We start from the raw sequence: 19,737 nt of genomic DNA, 5'->3' as shown, positions 1-19,737 counted from the left end.
ACATGAACGATTATTCTTGATTTATCCAAGGTATTTATACATGGATATTTTCATCTAAGTGGAATATGATTTGTATGATCCAACGTATTCAAGGGGAATTTGATTGTTTACCTTAATCTTTTTCTTCTTATTATTAACCAGCGTGATTGATTTATGACTGATATACTGTTATCGATGTTGAAGAGTTAGTTCATTGCAGTATACATGGTATATATTTTAACACTGTCTTATTTCATGTTACATCATGATGATTTAATATAATGATGGTTAGAATGAAATAAAGATCAAGGGAAGCAAAAAAAAAATCAAAAGTGTGCATGGGGGAGGATGGAAAGGATTAAAGGGAATAAAGCCCACATTGATCTTCATTTAGGCTTATATTATGTGGGCTAAATAAATGCAAAAATGTGCGTACAATAGTGATGTGTGGGAAATCAGATAATTGCGTCAAAAGATATGAATTGTTAAAGTTTTCGTGCCACCATCTCTGGATGAGAAGACAACAACAGTAGGCAATTCGATATACATATATATATGTAGTTATATATACATATATATATATATATATATATATATATATATATATATAGAATAGGACAATATAAAACTGTCGAATTGTTGTATATGTATATGTATGACCTCTCTGTAGTCCTTGGACTGTTTGTTTCTTTAGGTCAATATCATTTTCTATTTTCATCATTTAACCACTGGGGCTTTGATCTGCTGAAAATGATTGAAAGGTTTCTGAGCAAGATTTCAGGGGATTGTCAGTAGACAGTGGTCAATCTCGTTGTAGTTCAAACTCTGTTGGCTCACCTTTGGTGAGCGTGTCATCTTGTTCCATTATCATACATCTGATGAACTGTTTGCAAGAAAAAAAGACACAATTTGCCTTTAAATAGCACTGCCTCGAGGCCTGGCTGTATGCGAGAAGATAAGTTCTTTCGCAGCATACCCAAGGCCGCTTACAATTGCTTGCCTCCATGAAGCAGGAAAGTATTTCGCGCCTTTTTTATTCTTACTTTCTATAATTTAGCTCTTTCAGCTCTTAGGGGCAAAAAACCTCATAATTCCCCCTCCTGATTTAGCCAAAGTATAAGATACACAAAAACCCTCGATGGACTCGATGTTTAAGCTGATGCACCCAAAAGGATCGGAGAGAGCCGAAAAAAGGGTAACACATTCAGTATAAAACGTTTCATGCCTTTGTAGAGGTTTTGCATCATCTCTTTACGGATTTGAATACGGTTATCTGTTTTCAACCAAACAATGGGGGTATTTCACAAAGTTCATTTGTTTGTTACGCCTCAGTGCTAGCTTCCAAAAATATTGAAGAGGTTCCATGATTATTTTGTCGAGGAAAAAAAAAACACCAAATAACCCTTGATATCCTTGAGTGTCTGGAATAGCATTTAAATAACAACAGAACAGGCATTGGTTTATTGAAAACGTCATTGAAAGGAACCCTATATAATCTGCAGAAAATATTTTGGTAGGGCATCTTTCGTCTTGCTCCTGGTGAAAGGAACTCAGGATGAAGTCTTTCGTCTGCTTTGGTTTGACGCTGCTCGTTGGGCTTGTCAATGCCCAGCCCTTTGGCGGCCTTCCGCAGAGCGTTCTCGACGCTATTCATGATGAAGTCGGTGGTGAGTATCCAGACTGGCTGGAAATTCTCACGGGGTCTTCGACGTCGGGCGCAAATCGGGACCCCATGGACAAGCCCAACATCGTCCTCCTGATTGCCGACGACATGGGCGTCGGAGACCTGACGTCGTATGGTCATCCCACACAGGAGCCCGGCTTCATCGACGTGCTGGCCGGAGCGGGTCTGAGGTTCACCAACGGATACGTTGGCGACTCCGTCTGCACGCCCAGCAGGTCGGCTATCATGACAGGTAAGCAGAAGATACTGATTTAGATTTGTTGCTAAGGAAGACTGGATTAAATATATTTGCGATGTATTCGTAATTGTAATAGATTTTGAACTACTCAACCCTTCTTCATCAGATTTCGAATAGTGTTAAAAATTCTGGTCTGTATTGTAATATAACTTGTCTAAAATCTTGTTATCCTTCAATATGTAGCGATATACAGATTGACGGTATCATGATTTACCATTTTTCGTTTGAATATAATAAAATATGTGAAAAAGAATGACTATCGTCATCTGAATTTTATAACTATCATTTTAATATCTTGGCAAGCAAAAACGTGATTTATATTCTACCTTTCAAGACTTGATAAATCATCACGGAAAAAAAAATACATGTCCCAGATATCTTTATTGAGTAAACTTACCACAATATTTTGCCGAGCGTATACGATATTTTCATGGAAGCCTAAAAAGTAGGGCCACTGTTTCTTCAGTAGAACTCAATCAGGGAAAGAATGGAATACGAAATCTTACATCCCTGTGAAGTTTGATGTGGCGCATGCAGAGATTTATTCATGAATACACTATTTTAAATGCATTTAAACTGAGGATTCTTTTTTATCATCACAATTGTACCACAGCTTACCGTATGCTGTTCACAATTAAGTGAAGAAATAGCCATTTTCGGATAACAATTCACAAGAATTTCAGTTATTTTTTACAATGATTTTGGGGAAAACAGTAAGGCAATGGACTTTTCCCTCTAACCGCAGAATCAAAAATTGTGTTCCTATGCTTTCTCCTCCCTTTCTCTTGTTCTACTAAGATCCCTCAAAGAGGAATTGTCTTATTCTGAGGTTTATCAATTTTGTCTCCCTATATAGTCACACTGATGATATTCTGGTAGCACATGGAATCTTTCTTCTAGCTATTTCTATAGCTTTCTTTCTTCCTTCATTTTTAATGGACTCTTACTTAAGTCTTATGGCATTGTTCTCGGTATATTATCACAATAATAGCATGCATGTCTCTCTTTATCCTGCAGACAGAACTGTTTTTAATTATAATTTGTGTCATTTTTTCGCACTCAACCGCCCTCATCTCATTTCCAATAGTGTTTATCCGATGTACAGATGAAACTGACAGCGAGATAAAGCCTTTAAAATCTATTTGTAAATTCATTTAAAATAAACCCTTAGTCTTCGAAACTCAAAACAAAGAAAGAGGAGTCGTTACAAATCCATGACGTATATTATCACCAGACAATAGATTTCTTTGGCATTTAAAGAAAACGTGGAGTTCTTTTCATGATTTTGTTGACATGTTTGGCGATCGCCAGCATGAAATCTCTCTGGACATTTGTACAGGTAGAAAATATTTGCAAATCTTCGTTACAGACAGTAGATGTTTTTGAAAAAGTCCAACGTTTTTAACGAGTAATCGAAAATCTTCACTCGTGAAATGACATTCTTTTTGTCTTGTCTTTCTTTTTTGTCGAAAATCGCCGTCCTGTTGAAATCACCCGAGTAAATTTACATTTGTTTTGTTCTTTATTTTTGGTACGGAAAAATATCAATTCGCGATGTGTTTAGTTGTGTGTGTGTGCGTGTGTGTGTGTGTGTGTGTGCGTGTGTGCAATTTCATTCCTGTATTGTTCAAGTAGAGCAGTTCGGTGTAAGCAAAATCGAAAGTTTTCAAGTAGACCTACATTTTTAAGTTTCCGTTGTATCTCATTTGTCTTGTGTCCTTCCTGCAATGTACGACACTGATAAACAACAAATCATTAGCTTGCTGGTCTGTGCTTGCGGTGGTTTTAGCCCCTTTATTTCTTCTCTGAGTATTTTTCACAGTCATATGCTAAATATGTGATTCCTGGAGACTTACCCATTTCTCATTCAAGATATAATTTTGTCAAACAATTTGGACTGCTGACGTCTTTCCTTCCTAAAGTTTATTTCAGGTTTTTTCTTATCTTTGCCTTTCGTCCTCTATATCACATAGGAAGAGAATGCAAATATTTTATTTGTTTCAAATTTGGTGGATTTAAAACAGTAGAAAATACATTTCACCTGGATTAAGAAATCCCGTGTTTGAATTTTACCCGATGTGAGGGTTTTCATCAAACAAAAGATTTTACCTAAAAAGTCTTTATTTCTAGAAAATAAAGATAGCTGCCTGGCTTAGCTCAGTTATTGGTAATGCTACTTTTTATGAATGATAAGTAAGCGAATTGTATTGAAGATAAGCGTACATCGGTTGAACAAAACCGTGGAAAAACCTAAACCGATGCTGTAAAATGTGTTCATTAATGCAGCTGACTTCAATGCCAGGGAACATTGCATTCAGCAAGATAAGATGGTGAGGTTCAATAACCATATCTAGACTGATGAAAACTCTGTGTCTCCCCCCCCCCCCCCCCCCCCCCCCCCCCCCCCCCCCCCCCCCCCCCACCCCCTCTTCTTAACAACAGGTCGTCTCCCGATCAGGACTGGTGTATACGGTAACACCCGTGTCTTCCTCCCATGGACCAAGACTGGTTTGCCGAAGAGCGAAGTCACCATAGCCGAGGCCGTCAAGCCAAGCGGCTACACCACCGGCATGATCGGCAAATGGCATCTCGGTGAGTTCACCGAAGCAGCATCATGTGGTCAAATCCAGTCACCGCGTTTTGAAAACATTTGCCTCAAATAAATTTGTTAATGTAATTGCTAATTTGGAAAATCAAAAGCTATTACTGTTATTAGAGATGTGATTCCAATGGGTCGACAAACGGGTTGTGGCTACACGAAAATTGTGTCCATATCAAAGTTTCGCAGTAACCTAGCTCTTTTTTAGCTTCTGATCTTAGTGATCGATCAGATTCAATTACATTACAGATTTGTCTTCATCCATGTTATACAAAACGATTACGTGTCTTGACAAATATATAAATCACCATTCATCCAATCATCAAACCAAAGCATAGCATCGTGTTTAGCGAAGCTAAACATTATTTACGACTTGACTTAGACAAAATTGAGCTGAATTGCTTTGCAAACATACATGCAAAGACAAGAAACTAGTCAAAGGTTTCCAACAGAAAATAAAGTGAATGAAACAACGAATTTCGCTGACCTTGCAAGAACACTTCATGAACTGCCTGTGATTGTGAAACAAACGAATCTCTCACCCTGTCTGTCTCTTTCTTATATTCTGCCAGGAATCAACGAAAACACTTCAACAGACGGAGCTCATCTCCCATACAACCACGGCTTCGATTTTGTCGGCCACAATCTTCCCTTCGGCAACAGCTGGGCATGTGACGACACTGGGGTAATTATGCCTTTTCTGATGTACATGTCGCTGACATGCTAGTCTTTAGGGACTTATACGTTCTTATCGCCAGAAGAAAAAAAAACACTCTAGGAAAAAAAAGTAAAACTTTTTCCACAAAACATTTGATGCTGTTTAGCATGTTTGTAATTCCTTAAGTTCATTAATAATTTTCTCCATGAATTCACATTTTGTCAACATATACACAATGCACTATCGATGAAAGATTTGCTAGAAATAGTTATATCATCATAATATGTACAAAAACAGGAAGAAATCTCAAAAAGCTTGTCAACTGTAGACATAAAAAGGTTTAAGATAAAAAGTATTTTTTGTTCACAATTTCATTGAAAGAAACCAGTTGCATTTACATTGAGTTACCGTGCAGTTTGGGCAGACACTGAACGAGGCTGACCAAATACTATCTACCTTCCGATTTAGCTCCATATGGACTTCCCCCGTACCGACGTCTGTTACCTCTACTACAACGCAACCATAGTAGCTCAGCCGTTCGAGCACCGTGGACTCACCCAGCTATTCACCCAGGATGCTGTCGGCTTTATCGAGGACAACGTCCACAACCCGTTTTTCCTCTACATGGCCTTCGCTCACATGCACACCAGTCTCTTCTCATCGGATAATTTCACCTGTTCATCTCGCCGTGGTAAGCCTCAAAGGCGGTACTCGTGATTATTAATGACTAGTCCGAAGGATATCAGATTGCATTGACAACAAAAAAGAAAAGAACATCATGGGTATTCCTATTTCTCTGGCAGCTATTCGCTCATATCACGTGCTGCCTGAAACAATCTTGCAATCAAAATTGCATAATAAACAACAACAACACGATTGTACATCGGAATTTGCATTGGACTATACAAACTCACACGGGATGCACGAATTCCGTAGGCAGACCGTCCTCGGGTGCACAAATACTGAGCCAAAGATATAACTCAAAGTGCTTATACTAATATAGGATATTTTAATGCCCTTTACCACTCTATTTGAATTCTAAAATGTCAAAAGAAAGAGAGAAAAAGTAATGGACTTAAAGTCTCAAATCACACCATGCAATAACATTTTTCAATTTATGGTTTCTTGATCCTTCCTCTCAGGTCGCTATGGAGATAACCTGAACGAGTTGCACAATGGTGTCGAGACCATCGTGCAGACCCTGATTGACAACAAAATCGAAGACAACACCATTGTCTTCTTCATCTCCGATCACGGTCCTCATCGTGAGTACTGCGAGGAGGGCGGCAGCGCCAGCATTTTCCAAGGTATGTGCAAAACAGTCTAAAAGTAAATTGAAATGAGGTTAAAGAAGCGTGCTAGGTCCCCGAGTACCATCTTCTCTTCCTATCTTCGCAAGCATTGCATTTATGTCAATTATTCAAAGAAGAAACCAGTTATCTCATGCAATGAATATTCTATAGCAATACTGAAATTACACTTTGTTGAATCAACACATTAATGCTATAGTTGGTAATAAGAGCAAACAAGGAACTTAAATATTTTTTCCTGCAAATTGGGCTATATGAGTTTGCTTCTGCCTTATATCTAAAATGATAAAATAATAGTAATAAAGTTATTAGCCTACCAAAGATATATAAATATTTCACACTCTGATAGTAAGTTAAAAACGGACTACGATTACCTTATACAGATGTGAGTTTTATCTATTTGCATTGATCTGTATTTATTTATTTATTTTCAAACACATCATTCGTCACAGGTGGGAAGTCACTCTCGTGGGAGGGTGGTCATCGTATTCCTTACATCGTCTACTGGCCCAGTATTGTAACACCCGGCGTCTCCCACGAGCTGGTCACCTCCATGGACATCATCGTCACGGCAGCCGACTTGGCAGGCTCCTCTCTCCCTACTGACCGTGTCTACGATGGCAAGAACATCAAGGACGTCATCCTGAACGGCGCCACATCCCCCCACGACAACTTCTTCTACTATTGCAAGGACAACCTGATGGCCGTTCGCGTCGGAAAATACAAGGCCCACTTCCGCACCCAGGCTGTCCTGCCACAGCCAGAGTATGGGAAGAGATGCGATGGCGGCTTCCCCATCGACGATTACTTCCTCTGCAACGAGTGTGAAGGTGACTGCGTAACCTTGCACGACCCACCCCTTCTGTTCGACATCGAGAGAGACCCCGATGAAGCCTACCCACTCGGCACATGCGGCTACGAAGACGTGCTTGAACAGGTCAAAGCTGCTATCGAAGCTCACGAGGCTGTCCTGGTCAAGGGTACTTCTCTCTTGGACATCCAGGATAAGACCAAGTCCATCGTACCCTGCTGTAACAAGGACACCAACTGCATCTGCAACTTCGATTACAAGCCAGGCGTTCCCGAATGTTATGACTATCTTCTTGATGTCGTCACAAGGCACAGCCTCCACGTGAAGATGCCATAAATGAGACGAAATAACAAATAATGTGTCGGTTGAATGTCTTCCTGAATGACCCAAATCCTTCTAAATCAATTGAAATGAAATTTCAGTTGCAATTGGTCTATCTTTTGCAATTGGTCTATCTTTTCATTCTTTTCTATGCTCTGTATCATTTGTAATAAAAAGCAAGAAGAAAGACGAAAACGGTGTAGGGCTGTATTCGTTGAAAACGAAGAGCATTTTTTTTTTATCATTAACTCTGGAAAATGTGAAATGTTTACGAAACACAAAGGAGAAATAAACTTACATGCAATACTCATAATCAATGATTTACGTGACATGAAGAGTCATGAGTGAATATGTCAAGTAACATGGCAAAACTAACGAATGGAGATGCTGATAGGAGGGGAGAAAGAGAAACTGGAGAGAGAAGGACATGATCGTGCGATTTCTCTCTGTGCGGCCACGAACGTTTTGAGATAATTACGTTTGTCTGTGACATGAGTGGTTGTGTCATGCAGTCAATATGAGGGAAGTCTGAGAGGGTGTGCGTTTCTGTATGTCAGGGTAATCCTTTAATACAGTTTTCCACGACCAGGAATTGAAAATCGAAAAAGCATTAAAGAATTCTTCCTGTGGAGAAAATATCCATGTCAGTCAACTGTTGATCCTGTCCTGAGCGTAGACTCAGTCATTCATTTATGGCAGAAAATCACCAGAGAGTAAATGACTTCTTCTTTCATAGTTTATCATGCTCTTTAAAACTGTCATCGCGAAAATCTTTACTTCAAAACCGGGAAAGCACCAGATGACAGGTTCAATTCCCGCTGGTTCCTTGTCCCGACATGTTTGTCAATAATGTAGCTCAGCAGTTGAGATATGTAGAATTTTATTTGAAGAGGGGGAGACAAATTGAAGAAAACTCATATCCCACAACATATACTTTCCTGTCTACCCTCTGGTTTCTTTTTGATAGAAAAATGTGTATATCAACTTTAGAATACATGAATACATGCAACCCTCAAAGAATACATGTCTGATGCACTAATAATTCAAAGTGGGAATGAAATCAAACACTGACATGTCATGTATAGAAAAAAAAAGTTACAGCTCGTTATTCCGAAGGTTCGTTAATCCGAAAATGTGACAAGGTATGTTATTCCGAAGGTTCATTAATCCGAAAATGTAATAATGTTCGTTACGAACCCTGTATAATTTCGGATTAACGAACCTTCGAAATAACGCTACAAATGTTCTGGTTTTTCATTTTCGGATTAACGAACCTCAAGGTATAGGGAATTTGTATGTTTCGGAATAACGAACCTTCGGAATAACGAACCTTCGGAATAACGAACAGCACCCGAAAAAAAAAAAAATATGTATCAAGTAAAAAAGAAAAAAAATCGAAAATATTTCAAATTATTCCGGTTAGAAGAACTCTGGTGTACCAAGATCGTTTTTATATCACTATTTAAATCATATTTCTGAAAAGTAAAAATCACGGGGATGTAAGACATATATATATATATATATATATATATAGAGAGAGAGAGAGAGAGAGAGAGAGAGATGGAGAGAGATATATCTCTCTGAACTGAACTATAGTTCAGTTCAGTTCAGTTCAAATTTATTTCATAATTCCATTTTCTCAATGATGACATTACAGAATTATTGACAACAAGAGTACAAAATATATACAAACATGTCTTTTGATTGTAGAAGAAAAAGAAAAAGAAAATATACTTGACACAAATGTACATGGTCACATCGTATGACAATGTCACTAGTAACTATAAGAAATATGATGGGGCCTACATAAAAGCTTTAAAGCTTGTACAACTGTAGGTTCCCGAGTTCATAGGCATATAATTTACACGGAGAACGGATATGTTTGTCTTGACCAACTAAAATTACACCAGTACAAAAAATCGATGAGTACTAAACTAATGAACCACATAGATATCGCACAAACCAGACTGCATACAAATCTCGCAGTGTTTGAGTAACAAAAATGCTATATTATTAAAAGATGTATCGGTACCATGAAATCACTTGAATAACTTGGTGCTGCGAACAAGGACAAAAGACTGGGAGCATAAAAAGGTTGCTAAAGGCTTGGTAGTGTGTATCCACTAAGTATCCACTAAGCTAAAGGCTTGGTAGTGTGTATCCACTAAGTATCCACTAAGCTAAAGGCTTGGTAGTGTGTATCCACTAAGTATCCACTAAGTTAGATAGATAGATAGATAGGCCAACATAAAACTCTAATTCTTGCAAATATATATATATATAGGTAATCATGTAGAAATGCACACCATGCACACCTACCATTTCCTTCCTTAATTTATCAATAAAAACCATCAGAAATGTCAAGATGAACCATATCTGATGGTTTCATGAAATTTCATGGCCAATTACAGAAGAAAAGTAGCTAATTTTGACTCAAAAGTACGCCGATCGACGGCTGTATCAGGGTAGCATGATTGATGATCGATTATGTGGAAAAGCGATATAATGATGATGATCGATCGTTGTAGTCTGTGATACAGCCGCTTGTTTGGTGTTTAACCACAATTACGTCGGCTTAACAGTAAAAAGTTGAAGTGATCTCGATGCGTCTGGTTTTTTTTTTTTTGTTGTTGTTTTAGTTAAATTTCTCCTGCGTGCTGCGTTTGACTGTATATAAACATTGTATCTGTCAACATATTTTGCTGACTGAATGATGGGAGGATAGTAATGTGTACAAAGCAATAAAAGATAATAAAATGAACCTTACTACGAAAAAGCAAATATTGGGGTTGCAGTTCTTGTATACATAATTAATAAAATGAAATGGAAAAATGAATAGCGTTATACTATCATAAAAACAATAATTTATACTATAAATTGAACTTATCAATTGAAAACATAAATTTAATACCATTTACCATCACCAGAAACAAACAACAAATCCCCTTCGAATTCAACTTCCTCCTCATCTTCTTTTCTCTCTCTTTCTCTCTCTCCCTCCTTCTAATACTGTTTAGTAATAGCCTTACTCTTTTCTTCCACTTTTCCTTCAACCTCATTCTTTTCCCTTCAACACTATTCAAATTAAATCATCAACTTTTGTCATGATAAAATCAATACTTGCCACAATTTCTAAAGAAAGGACGTCTAAATCCTGGTATGAATAATCTGTATCAATAATTTAAATAGTGATAATCATGATAGTGGCGATGAAAAGAATGAGAAAAAATACGAAAATGAAAGTAGATCTAGGGCCCACACGTATTGCACAAGTCGTGTTAATATTGTTAGTAAGCGGCTAATTAGAGACTACCAGAATCGATTATAATCGTTGACATCGTTCTCTGTGAAATCGATGCACTACTTACTACGTCGGAACTATGATCGCGACCGACGTACTTTTCAACTCCGATTTCTCATTTTTCTTCCCTTTTCGGCTTTCTAATTCTATGAAAACTCTCTGATATGGTTCAATTTAGCATCTCCAAGAGCTGCACAAAATTTGATAGACAAACGGCGAAGCGAACGGTAACAGTTAGGTGTGCATGTCTACATGATTACCTATATATATATATACATATATTTACCTATATATTTGTCCTCTCTGTGGTCCTTGGACTGTTTGTTTCTTAAGGTCAATATCAGTTTCTATTTTCATTACTTAACCACTGGGGCTTTGATCTGCTGAAAATGATTGAAAGGTTTCTGAGCACGATTTCAGGGGATTGTCAGTAGACAGTGGTCAATCTCGTTGTAGTTCAAACTCTGTTGGCTCACCTTTGGTGAGCGTGTCATCTTGTTCCATTATCATACATCTGAGTAACTGTTTGCAAGAAAAAAAAAGAGACAATTTGCCTTTTAATAGCACTGCCTCGAGGCCTAGCTGTATGCGAGGAGAAGAAAAGTTCTTTCGCAGTATACCCAAGGCCGCTTACAATTGCTTGCCTCCATGAAGCAGGCAAATACTTCGCGCCTTTTTTATTCTCACTTTCTCCAATTTAGCTCTTCAAACCCCTAGAGCGAAAAGATCTCATAATACCCCCTCCTGATTTAACCAAAGTATAAGATACACAAAAACCCTCGATGCACTCGATGTTTCAGCTGATGCACCCAAAAGGATCGGAGAGATCCGAAAAAAAGGGTAACACATTCAGTATAAAACGTTTCGTGCCTTTGTAGAGGCTCGGCATCATCTCTTTACGGATTTAATGGCGGCGATCTGTTTTCAACCAAACAAAGGGGGGCATTTCACACAGTTCATTTGTTTGTTACGCCTCAGTGCTAGCTTCCAATAATATTGAAGAGGTTGCATTATTATATTTTGGAGAAAAAAACAACTCTAATAACCCTTGATTATCCTTGAGTGTCTGGAATAACATTTAAATAACAACAGCACAAGTATTGGACTATACGGAAAACGTCATTGAAAGGAACCTATATAATCTGCAGAAATTATTTGGGTAAAGCATCTTTCGTCTTGCTCCTGGTGAAAGGAACTCAGGATGAAGTCTTTCGTCTGCTTTGGTTTGACGCTGCTCGTTGGGCTTGTCAATGCCCAGCGCTTTGGCGGCCTTCCGCAGAGCGTTCTCGATGCTATTCATGATGAAGTCGGTGGTCAGTATCCAGACTGGCTGGAAATTCTCACGGGGTCTTCGACGTCGGGTGCAAATCGGGACCCCATGGACAAGCCCAACATCGTCCTCCTGATTGCCGACGACATGGGCGTCGGAGACCTGACGTCGTATGGTCATCCCACACAGGAGCCCGGCTTCATCGACGTGCTGGCCGGAGCGGGTCTGAGGTTCACCAACGGATACGTTGGCGATTCCGTCTGCACGCCCAGTAGGTCGGCTATCATGACAGGTAAGCAGAAGATACTGATTTAGATTTGTTGCTAAGGAAGACTGGATTAAATATATTTGCGATGTATTCGTAATTGTAACAGCACTCAGCCCTTCTTCATTAGATTTCGAATCGTGGTAGAAATTCTGGTCTGTATTATAATATAACTTTTCTACAAAAAATCTTTTTATCCTCAAAATGTGCCAATAAACAGATTGACGGTGACATGATTTACAATTTTTCATTTGAATATAATAAAATATGTCAAAAAAATATCGTCATCCGAATATTATGATTTTCATTTTTATCGTTATTAATATCTTTGTAAGCAGAATCGTGTTTGATATTCTGCCTGTCAAGACTTAATAATCAAGAAAAACAAAAATAAATGTCCAAGATATCTTCATTGAGTAAACTTACCACAATATTTTGCCGAGAGTATACAATATTTTAATTGAAGCCTAAAAAGTAGGACCACTGTTTCTTCAGTAGAACTCAATCAGGGAAAGAATGGAATAAGAAATCTTACATCCCCATGAAGTTTGATGTGGCGTATGCAGACATTTATTCATGAATACACTATTTTAAGTGCATTTAAACTGAAGTTTCTGTTTTTGATATCACGATTGTACCACATCTTACCGCATGCTGTTCACAATTAAGTGAAGAAATAGCCATTTTCGGATAACATTTCACAAGATTTTCAGTTATTTTTTACAATGACTTTTGGGAAAACAGTAAGGCAATGGACTTTTCCCTCTAACCGCAGAATCAAAAATTGTGTTCCTATGCTTTCTCCTCCCTTTCTCTCGATCCCTCAAAGAGGAATTGTCTTCCTCTGAGGTTTATCAATTTTCTCTCCCTATAGTCACACTGATGATATTCTGGAAGCACATGGAATTTTTCTTCTATAGCTATTTCTATAGCTTTCTTTCTTCCTTCATTTTTAATGGACTCTTACTTAAGTCTTTGGCATTGTTCTCGGTATATTATCACAATAATAGCATGCATGTCTCTCTTTATCCTGCAGACAGAAGTGTTTTTAGTTATAATTTGTGTCATTTTTTCGCACTCAACCGCCCTCATCTCATTTCCATTAATGTTTATCCGATGTAGAGATGAAACTGACAGCGTGATAAAGTCTTTAAAATCTATTGGCAAATTCATATAAAATAAACCCTTACTCTTCGAAACTCTAAACAAAGAAAGAGGAGACGTTACAAATCCATGACGTATATTATCACCAGACAATAGATTTCTTTGGCATTTAAAGAAAACGTGGAGTTCTTTTCATGATATTGTTGACATGTTTGGCGATCGCCAGCATGAAATCTCTCTGGACATTTGTAGAGGTAAAAAATATTTGCAAATCTTCGTTACAGACAGTAGATGTCCTTGAAAAAGTCCAACGTTTTTAGCGAGTAATTGAAAATCCTCACTCGTGAAATGGCATTCTTTTTGTCTTGTCTTTTTTTTTGTCGAAAATCGCCGTCCTGTTGAAATCACCCGAGTAAATTTACATTTGTTTTGTTCTTTTATTTTTGGTACGGAAAAATATCAATTCGCGATGTGTTTAGTTGTGTGTGTGCGTGTGTGTGTGTGTGTGCAATTTCCTTCCTGTATTGTTCAAGTAGCGCAGTTCGGTGTAAGCAAAATCGAAAGTTTTCAAGTAGACCTACATTTTTAAGTTTCCGTAGTATCTCATGTGTCTTGTGTCCTGTCTATTACACTGATAAACAACAAACCATTGGCTTGCTGGTTTGTGCTGTGGTTTTAGCCCCTCTGATTCTTCTTCTTTGAGTATTTTTCACAGTCATATGCTAAATATGTGATTCCTGGAGACTTACCCATTTCTCATTCAAGATATGATTTTGTCAAACAATTTGGACTGCTGACGTCTTTCCTTCCTAAAGTTTATCTCAGGTTTTTTCTTATCTTTGCCTTTCGTCCTCTATATCACATAGGAAGAGAATGCAAATGTTTTATTTGTTTCAATTTTGGTGGATTTAAAACAGTAGAAAATGCATTTAGCCCTGAATTACGAAATACTGTGTTTGAATTTTACCCGATGTAAGCGTTTTCATCAAACAAAATATTTTACCCAAAAAAGTCTTTATTTCTAGAAAATAAGAATAGCTTCCTGGCTTAGCTCAGTTATTGGTAATGGTACTGTTTATGCCAGATCAGTGAGCGAATACTCGAAGATACTTGAAGATACTCGTACATCGGTTGAACAAAACCAGGGAAAAACCTAAACCGATGCCGTAAAGAGTGTTCGTTGAAGCAGCTGACGTCAATGTCAAAGAATATTGCATTCAGCACGATAAGATGGTGAGGTTCATTAACCATATCTAGACTGATGAAAACTCTGTGTCCCCCCCCCCCCCCCCCCCCCCCCACCTTGTCCCCCTCTTCTTACAACAGGCCGTCTCCCGATCAGGACTGGTGTGTACGGTCACACCCGTGTCTTCCTGCCATGGACCAAGACTGGCTTGCCAAAGAGTGAAGTCACCATCGCCGAGGCCGTCAAGCCAAGCGGCTACACCACCGGCATGATCGGCAAATGGCATCTCGGTGAGTTCACTGTAGCGGCATGATGTGGTCAAATCCAGTCACCGAGTTTTGAAAACTGTTTGCCTCATGTAAATTTGTTAATGTAATAGCTAATTTGGAAAATCAAAAGCTAATACTAGTACTGTTATTTTGATGTGTGATTCTGATGGGTCGACAAACGGGTTGTGGGTATACGAAAATTGTGTCCATATCAAAGTTTCGCAGAAAACCTAGCTCTTTTTTTACTTCTGACCTCAGTGATCGATCGGATGCAATCACATTACAGATCTGTCTTCATCTATGTTATATAAAACGATTACGTGTCTTGACAAATTGGCAGCTCCTTCTGTATCAATTACCATTCATCCGATCATCAGACCAAAGCATAGCATCGTTTTTAACGAAGCTAAACATTATTTCCGACTTGACTTAGACAAAATTGAGCTGAATTGCTTCGCAAAAATACGTGCAAAGACAAAAAACTAGTCAAAGGAATCCAACAGAAAATAAAGTGAATGAAACAACGAATTTCGCTGAACTTGCAAGAACACTTCATGAACAGCATGTGATTGTGAAACAAACCAATCTCTCACCCTGTCCGTCTCTTTCTTACATCTTGCCAGGTATCAACGAAAACAGTTCAACAGACGGAGCTCATCTCCCATACCACCATGGCTTCGATTTCGTCGGCCACAATCTTCCCTTCGGCAACAGCTGGGCATGTGACGACACTGGGGTAATTAGGCCTTTTCTGATGTACATGTCGCTGATATGCTTGTGTTTAAGGACTATTATCATAATTCTACTTATACTCCATTTATACTAATACACAATTCCACTATCGATGAAAGATTTGCCAGAAATTGTTATATCATTATAATATGTACAAAAGCAGGAAGAAATCTCAAAAAGTTTGCCAACTGAAGACTAATAAGATTCAAAATAAAAATGATTTTTGTTCACAATTTCATTGAAAGAAACCAGTAGCATTTACACTGAGTTACCGTGCAGTTTGAACAGACACTGAACGAGGCTGACCAGATACTATCTACCTTCCGATTTAGCTCCATATGGACTTCCCCCGTACCGACGTCTGTTACCTCTACTACAACGCAACCATAGTAGCCCAGCCGTTCGAGCACCGTGGACTCACCCAGCTATTCACCCAGGATGCTGTCGGCTTTATCGAGGACAACGTCCACAACCCGTTTTTCCTCTACATGGCCTTCGCTCACATGCACACCAGTCTCTTCTCATCGGATAATTTCACCTGTTCATCTCGCCGCGGTAAGCCTCAAAGGCGGTACTCGTGACTATTAATGACTAGTCCGAAGGATATCAGATTGCATTGACAACAAAACAAAAGAATATCATGGGTATTCCTATTTCTCAGGCAGCTATTCGCCCATATCACGTGCTGCCTGAAACAATCTTACAATCAAAATTGCATAATAAACAACAACAACACGATTGTACATCGGAATTTGCATTGGACTATACAAACTCACACGGGATGCACGAATTCCGTAGGCAGACCGTCCTCGGGTGCACAAATACTGAGCCAAAGATATAACCCAAAGTGCTTATATTAATATAGGATATTTTAATGCCCTTTACCACTCTATTTGAATTCTAAAATGTCAAAAGAAAGAGAGAAAAAGTAATGGACTTAAAGTCTCAAATCACACCATGCAATAACATTTTTCAATTTATGGTTTCTTGATCCTTCCTCTAAGGTCGCTATGGAGATAACCTGAACGAGATGCACAATGGTGTCGAGACCATCGTGCAGACCCTGATTGACAACAAAATCGAAGACAACACCATTGTCTTCTTCATCTCCGATCACGGTCCTCATCGTGAGTACTGCGAGGAGGGCGGCAGCGCCAGCATTTTCTAAGGTATGTGCAAAGCAGTCTAAAAGTAAATTGAAATGAGGTTAAAGAAGCCTGTTCGGTTCCTGAGTACCATCTTCTCTTCCTGTCTTCGCAAGCATTGCATTTATGTCCATTATTCAAAGAAGAAACTAGTTATCTTATCCGATGAATATTCTATAGCAATATTGAAATTACACTTTGTTGAAATCACCACATTAATGCTATAGTACTGTTGGTAATAAGAGCAAACAAGGAACTTCAAGATTTGGTCATGCGAATTGGGCTATATGAGTTTGTTTCTGCCTTATATCTAAAATAATAAAATGATAGTAATAAAGTTATTAGCCTCCCAAAGATATAAAAACATTTCACGCTCTGATAGTAAGTTAAAAACGGACGACGATTACCTTATACAGATGCGAGTTTTATCTATTTGCATTGATCTGTATTTGCATATTTGTTTATTTTCAAGCACATTATATTCATTATTCATCACAGGTGGGAAGTCGCTCTCGTGGGAGGGTGGTCATCGTATTCCTTACATCGTCTACTGGCCCGGTATGGTCACACCTGGTGTCTCCCACGAGCTGGTCACCTCCATGGACATCATCGTCACGGCAGCCGACTTGGCAGGCTCCTCTCTCCCTACTGACCGTGTCTACGATGGCAAGAACATCAAGGACGTCATCCTGAACGGCGCCACATCCCCCCACGACAACTTCTTCTACTATTGCAAGGACAACCTGATGGCCGTTCGCGTTGGAAAATACAAGGCCCACTTCCGCACCCAGGCTGTCCTGCCACAGCCAGAGTATGGGAAGAGATGCGATGGCGGCTTCCCCATTGACGATTACTTCCTCTGCAACGAGTGCGAAGGTGACTGCGTAACCTTGCACGATCCACCCCTTCTGTTCGACATCGAGAAAGACCCCGACGAAGCCTACCCACTCGGCACATGCGGTTACGAAGACGTGCTTGAACAGGTCAAAGCTGCTATCGAAGCTCACGAGGCTGTCCTGGTCAAGGGTACTTCTATCTTGGACATCCAGGATAAGACCAAGTCCATCGTACCCTGCTGTAACAAGGAAACCAACTGCATCTGCAACTTCGATTACAAGCCAGGCGTTCCCGAGTGTTATGACTATCTTCTTGATGTCGTCACGAGGCACAGCCTCCATGTGAAGATGCCATAAATGAGACGAAACACCAAAATATGATTTTTCGGTTGAATGTCTTCCTAAATGAAGACACCTTTTTTCATAGATCCAAAATTCCCTCCAAATCAATTGAAGTGATAATTGAATCTTTCTAATTGGTCTCTTTTTTTAATTCTTTTATACGCTATCTATTATTCGAAATATAAAGCAATGTTAAATAATGGAACACGGCTGTATTCTATGCAAACGCAGAGCATTTTTCTTATCATGAACTCTGCAAAATGTGAAATGTTTACGTAACACAAAGGAGAAATAAACTTACATGCAATACTCACAATCAATGCTTTAAGTGACATTAGGAGTCATGAGTGAATTGATGTCAAGGAAACATGGCAAAACTGACGAATGGAGATAGGCACTGATTGGAAGAGAGAAAGAGAAATCTGTGAACGTTTTGAGATATGTTTGTCTGTAACATGAGTGGTTGTGTTATGCAGTCAATTTGAGCAATGTTTGTGAGGAAGTGTGTCTCTATATGCCAGGGTAATCCTTAGGTTTCAATGACCAGGAAATGAAAAAAAAAAGATAAGGAATTCTTCCTATGGAAAACAAAAAACAAAAACAAAAAACAAAACATGTCAGTCAGCTATTGATCCTTTCCTGAGTGAAGACTCAAATTCATAATGTTTGATCATGGCAAAGGAAATATAAATACATGAAAGACATAAGCAAACGATTAAATACACAGACATTCATTTATGGCATGAAATCACCAGAGAGTAATGGACTTCTTCTTTTTTTCATAGATCAAAGATTTACCTTTAAAACCCGGAAAACACTAGATAACAGGTTCGATTTCCCCTGGTTCCTTCTCCCGACATGCTTGTCAATAACGCAGATCAGCATTTGCGATATGTAAATTTCATTTGTAGGGGAGGGGAGACAAATTGAGGACAACTCATTATTTACAACTTATACTTTCTCGTCTACCCTCTGTTTTTTTTTTAATAAAAATGTGTATTTAAAATTTAGACTACATAAATACACCTCTCAAAGAGTACATGTCTGATGAACTAATGATTTAAAGTGGGAATGAGATCAAAGAGAGACATGCCATATAAAGAAAAATATGAATGAAATGAACAATCGAAAAGAAAAATCACATTATTCTGGTGAGAAGAACTTAGGTGATACCAAGATGGTTTTATATCACTATTCAAACCATATTTCTTATAAGTAAAATCACATATCCTCATCAGTACAAACGAAGATCGGAAAAGCGCAAGTTATAGAGAAAGGGGAAAGAGGAGAGAGAGAGAGAGTATGTGTGCGTGGATGTGGGACATATGTTTGGATGGGTGTGTGTGTCTGTGTGTGTTTAATTGATCTTTATTCTGGGATCCCTTAAAAATCATTTAGTGAGTCGAAAATATTCTCACATGATAGAGGTAACTGAAAGTAAAGACCATTGCAGAAAAAAAACACATCTCTATACAATCTCCTGAAAGAGTTTTGATAAGATAAAAGATGAAAGAGGCTCAGGAGTAACCACTTTGATATTTGAAAATCTCTGAAGAAAACAAAAGAAGCTCATGAAAAGTGAAAGAAGGGATTAAAATGATCGAGTGGGTTCGATGTTTGTTTATTAAACAACGGCTAGCAATTTGGGAGATCGTTGCTTCGAGATCACATAATAACATACAAAGCC

At 38.6% G+C, this 19,737-nt stretch overlaps 1 protein-coding gene and 1 pseudogene across 1 annotated transcript; both read left to right on the top strand.

The window, feature by feature from the left end:
• Nucleotides 1–1,534: 1,534 nt before the first annotated feature.
• Nucleotides 1,535–7,615, top strand: LOC139736143 (arylsulfatase-like). Its single transcript, XM_071646873.1, has 6 exons — nucleotides 1,535–1,895; nucleotides 4,344–4,493; nucleotides 5,073–5,185; nucleotides 5,627–5,849; nucleotides 6,301–6,465; nucleotides 6,921–7,615. The coding sequence occupies exons 1-6, from the start codon at nucleotides 1,535–1,537 to the stop codon at nucleotides 7,613–7,615; spliced, it is 1,707 nt and encodes a 568-aa protein (XP_071502974.1).
• A 4,487-nt stretch (nucleotides 7,616–12,102) lies between these two features.
• LOC139736142 (arylsulfatase-like) lies at nucleotides 12,103–18,065 on the top strand (annotated as a pseudogene).
• The last annotated feature ends 1,672 nt before the right edge of the window (nucleotides 18,066–19,737 follow it).

This window comes from Diadema antillarum, unplaced genomic scaffold (assembly GCF_040938485.1).
Source record: "Diadema antillarum isolate AM-2024a unplaced genomic scaffold, OU_Dant_1.0 seq00000626_RagTag, whole genome shotgun sequence".
Taxonomy (NCBI): domain Eukaryota; kingdom Metazoa; phylum Echinodermata; class Echinoidea; order Diadematoida; family Diadematidae; genus Diadema; species Diadema antillarum.
This window is presented reverse-complemented; position numbering and strand designations above follow the sequence as displayed.